The 4,900-nt window shown below is 29.9% G+C and overlaps 1 protein-coding gene across 1 annotated transcript; it reads right to left on the bottom strand.

Annotated features, from left to right (window-relative positions):
• Positions 1-443: 443 nt before the first annotated feature.
• On the bottom strand, positions 444-4,509 carry LOC108688254 (tuftelin-interacting protein 11). Its single transcript, XM_018194433.1, has 8 exons — positions 4,186-4,509; positions 3,756-3,966; positions 3,452-3,629; positions 2,415-3,364; positions 2,057-2,253; positions 1,289-1,717; positions 1,046-1,203; positions 444-948 (listed from the first exon to the last, which is right to left on the bottom strand). The coding sequence occupies exons 1-8, from the start codon at positions 4,292-4,294 to the stop codon at positions 700-702; spliced, it is 2,481 nt and encodes an 826-aa protein (XP_018049922.1). The 5' UTR covers positions 4,295-4,509; the 3' UTR covers positions 444-699.
• Positions 4,510-4,900: the final 391 nt, after the last annotated feature.

The raw sequence follows: 4,900 nt of genomic DNA, 5'->3' as shown, positions 1-4,900 counted from the left end.
ATTACAAATAATAAAATTCGAGTATTATAAAAGTATACACATGTTATACATGTAAATAAAAGTTACTAATTTTCACGTTATAATGCATAATATCAAAACAAATAAGAAAATCCATAATGTGTACGATTTCCTAAAATTAAATAGGTTTTTTAAAATAATAGACATTTATTAATATCTATGCAAATGTTGCTTAAAATTTTCAATCTATGGAAGTGAACTATTTTAGTGAGACGTCTATACGTGCATATAACTGAATAGAAGTTGATAATGTACCTACATATGGATCAAAATGGTTTTATTGATTAATTTTTAATTACTAAAACGAGCTGTGTTTATCTTACATTTTACAAGATATATTTAATAAGATATATTTAATAAGATATATTTAATAAGATATAATTTAATAAGTGCTTTTAGAAAGTAATAAAAATATGCAACGCATATCAAAATATATTGATTTATTATACTTTAATAAGACAAAAATGATACATATTGCTTAAGCATAAATACATAGATTTAAATATACATCATGAATTGATATAAAATGATAAAATTAAATTAAATGATATAATTAATCAACTCTTTTTTCTCTCATAATATTTAGAAGAAATATATGTATTTACAATATAAACACAATATAAAACATGCATTGAACAATCATTATTATCATTATTAATCATGTTATTAAACCATATATTATTAAAGTTCAGACATATCCAACAAGGCATTCAAATGCGTTGGCATCCAATTTGTACCATTATGACATACAAATAAGACATTGCTGTCAATGTAAGCCTGAACATTACCCACTTTGTACACTTGCTTAGCCTCCTTATATCTATTCGGAATCGGCATAAATAATATACCTCTCTCTTCACACTTCTTTTGTACGAAATCCTTGAAACCCTGCGGTATTTGTGAAGCTGTTCGTACTGCCTCTGCGAGTCTCTGTAAGAAAATTATAGCATAATTTTATAAAAAATATATGCATATTACTTGTGCCATTATTTAACATCGCATAATTTAAACGGATAATGTGCTATACCTCCATTCTCGGCTGTGCAATCGGTGCCACCTGTGATATTGTTGGCTGAGTTCTTTCTAAGCTTGTTAAATATGAAACTTGTTCTATTGCGCCAGGTTGATGAGTTTGTGGCCCACTGACAGCCCTATTCATCATGTCCAATGCTTTCTTAAAATGCTCTGTAAATCATATTTGTTTTATAATTTAATAATTATCAACTATTATAAACAAAAGATGTAAATTCAATATAATAATGCGACGTACCTTTTATTACTGGTTCCGCTAGTAACTTATCATTTAACATCCCTTTCCAACCCATGTACCAAGTTGTTACTTGATCATAATTAGGCGAATGATTGAGCCAAAGTGCTAAAACTTGTAGCCATTTTGGGAAAAAGAATTTGTCAAGTAATCCTGCCATTATATGAACAGGTATTAATTCCTTCCATTCATACACCCAATTCCATTGATCTAAGTGCTGTTGATGTGGATTTATAACAAACTCGGATAAGGCTATTTGCAATTTTGGAATAATATTTTTGACTAAAAATGCTTCCATATCTCCTTTAGCAAATACTTCTGCCCATGGTTGCAACATTAATCTAGCGGATCTATCTGATGGATGCCAACCTCCTAATGCAGATCCGAGTTTTCTACGTATTATTGGATAAATCAAAGTATCTAAACGATTTCCTTGAATGATATAAAAACAGTTATTATTACAATAATTCATTTGTATAATCAATATATGAAAATCATGTTAAAAGATAAATTTAAGTATGTACAGTGACGTGCAAAAGTTCCCAGCCAGTGACATTTTGTATACTCTAATTTATTGAAAAAAAAAAGAGAAAATTTAAATTTTAATTATTATCGGATGTTAATACAAGATTTCGTTATCCACATTTTGTACTTATACGCGATAATGGTTAAAATTTTATTACAGGCTTTTTTTAGAAATTAGAATATAAAATGTCAGTGGCTAGAAACTTTTGCACGCCACTGTACATATATACACACACACACACTTACGTAATAATGGCAACCAAGGATGAATCCATGTATGAATAGGTACAGTATCAGTAAGAGGATTCCATTCTTCAACTTCTAATGTTAATTTTGGTAACACTAGTAAGTCTAATATATTTTCTAAAATCCAATTGGGTAATAATGGCATCCAGTATTCTATTAATTCAATTAAAGGTTCAGGCAGTCTACATGTCCACTGTCTAATTTATAAATAAAAAATATTAGAAGGTACAGATACTTAAAACTATAGATTTTTACAGATGTATAAATAATAAAAACGTGAATATTTTCTTATATCCTTTAATTTACTTCTTCAAAATATTATACGTATATATTAGTATATATTATAAAAATTACTTACTGTATGGCTCCTCTAACTGATGGCATCCATGCATTCCATACTAGTTGATCATATGACTGCATAGTCCGTGTCTGTAATGTCGTAATTCCATTTTCCAAGATATCCTTCCATTGTTCAAATAATTTAATGGGTTGTTTTGGTTGTATTAATGGATTCCAATTAAGCAAACAATCCTTTATTTTCGGCGCCACGAAACTACTAGCTAATTCACCAAGTTCGTACATCTTGTACTCTTCATAATAATTGTTTTGTAAATTTTTGAAAGCCTCTGCAGTTTCTTGCAATGACAATTCGTTTGTTTCATTCATTAATTTATCTACAATAACAAGTACATTTTCCAAAGTATCAATAAGTTGACTATGTTGATCCATAACTTTGGATAAATTCTTTTTTTCTGCTTCTAAAGCAATTACTCTATCATTTAAATGTCTCATTCGTCGATCATTTTGAATAATATCTTGCTCGCACATATCTACAAGTAAATTTAAATTATGCTGCAATTCAGGCAGGGCAAAGTTCACTTTAGATTTCTTATCAGACGTAATTACAGTCTCATCAGGACACTGCTGACCACCAGCTATTGCATGGTATCCACTAAGAATTCTTTGTTCTGGTCCTGTCATATCAATAACTTTAACTCTACTCATATCGCTTGATACTGGAAATTTTTTATTAGGTTTCAGTTTTCCATCTTCCAAAACTTGATCTACACTTCTATAACAATATCTGATTTTTTTCTTGTTGCTGTCACCCTTCCGCCATTGAGATACTTTAGATTTGGATTCTTTTGTTTCCTCTCCATCATCATCTTTCTTTTTCTCAGGAATTTTTGGTGTTTTTTCTGGACCATATGCACCTATTGCACCCCTTCCTTTTCTGAGATGTGCTTCTACTGGTGCACTTATTCCTTGTAGTTGTTTACCTAAGCCCTTACCAGGTTCAAATCCCATCTAAATAAAAAATGTTTTTTTATTAATTTACTACTTTATTTTATCTTACTCTGATTTACAATAAATAAGACATTGCTTGTAAAATACCTGTAGCAATAATTTAGCACCAATGCCCTTTGTATGTACTTCCCAACTACCCATTCCACTTTTCATCAATAAGGGATTCACTTGATGGCGCTTTTTACGTAGACCTGCAATGTCGCTGTCCAAATTCAAAGAGAAGGATGGACGTGATTTTGAATTATTTGATCTCTCATCTTCTGAACTAAATGAAAAAAATCATATATGTATATATATATACATGTATATGTATATGTATAAATTCACCCTAATAAAGATTAAGGAAGAAAAATATATTTATATTAAAAATAGTTATGTTTAAATTTCTTACCTCGAGCTACTGTGTTTTGTTTGAGAATCTCTTGTCTCTTCATCATCTTCTTCATCCTCTTTAGCCTCCTTCTCTTTTGGTTGTCCTGCTTGTTGGATACCACCAGCGACGAAATTAACTGGTGCTGTATAATTCTTAGGACCCTTGTTAAAAGTTTTAAAAGATGGTCTGGCAGATAATTCATCTTCATCACTATCATCTGCCCATATTCCTGTTTATAACAAAATATATGTTATGAAAAAATAAACTATACCTAAAAGAACATAATAATTGTATGTATATAGTGTATTTTTGTATATAGTATTGAAAAAGTTTGTTATTAATAAAGAATATATCAAGTATTGTGTTTCAAATCATTTCCAATTCTTCGATTCCTTCGATTCTCTGTCTCAATTTAGTATAAAAATAATACTTGCAAAGGTTAACATACCTAGCATTTGTTGTTTCTTCGTTAGTTTGCGTCGGGGACGAGCGATGTTAAATTCATTATCCAAATCATAATCAGTAACTTCGAAGCTTTCCACTTCATCTTCAGACATTTTGCCGTATTATTTAATTAATTGCAATATTGTGTAATTCGTAACAATATAACCTCAAATTACAATTTATCAAAATTTATATGCACTCAGAAATATTGACATATCATTGATTGTACTACGAAAACATACAATTTGTGGAACTGACGCACAACATTTGTTCGTGATTGATGATTACGTGTTTTTACCGATATAAACGAAGATTGAAAACACGAAGACCGAAAATTGATATTCCGAGCCAGTCCGAGCAACTCTAGTATAACATATAATATATACAGTAGCGCAACTCTCTGTCGGCACATTTGATGTTAGTGCATGCTAGTGTTGGCCAAAATAGAGTGCGCATATGTAAAATAAGTAAATTACCTAGCATAGCATAGTTACCACCTAAACTTCTTTCTCTTTTCATCCTGTTTTTCTTCTGTCAAAACTCACTAGATTTCGCGTTTCAACAAATTGGAGTAAGAGCTGTTAGAACTGTAGGAACATATTAAAACATGCAACGCGAATAAACCTACTATTGCAATGGAATAATCTGAACTTAATGAAAATTAATAAAAATAAATTGTAAATATATTAAAAAATAAAGAAAAAATGTGTGTAGAAAAA

The sequence above is a fragment of the Atta colombica genome, unplaced genomic scaffold, assembly GCF_001594045.1.
Source record: "Atta colombica isolate Treedump-2 unplaced genomic scaffold, Acol1.0 scaffold228, whole genome shotgun sequence".
In the NCBI taxonomy this organism is placed as follows: domain Eukaryota; kingdom Metazoa; phylum Arthropoda; class Insecta; order Hymenoptera; family Formicidae; genus Atta; species Atta colombica.
The sequence above is the reverse complement of the archived record's forward strand: the minus strand, read 5'-3'. Positions and strand labels throughout refer to the sequence as shown.

What these genes read in the sequence shown, in the direction of transcription:
- LOC108688254 (XM_018194433.1), bottom strand. Translation starts at nt 4,294, where the DNA reads ATGTCTGAAGATGAAGTGGAAAGCTTCGAAGTTACTGATTATGATTTG. An exon ending in GTGCTAAATTATTGCTACAG is followed by an intron (nt 3,365 to 3,451) that starts GTATTTTACAAG and finishes TTTTTTATTTAG; the next exon opens with ATGGGATTTGAACCTGGTAA. An exon ending in TTGCACAGCCGAGAATGGAG is followed by an intron (nt 949 to 1,045) that starts GTATAGCACATT and finishes ATTTTCTTACAG; the next exon opens with AGACTCGCAGAGGCAGTACG.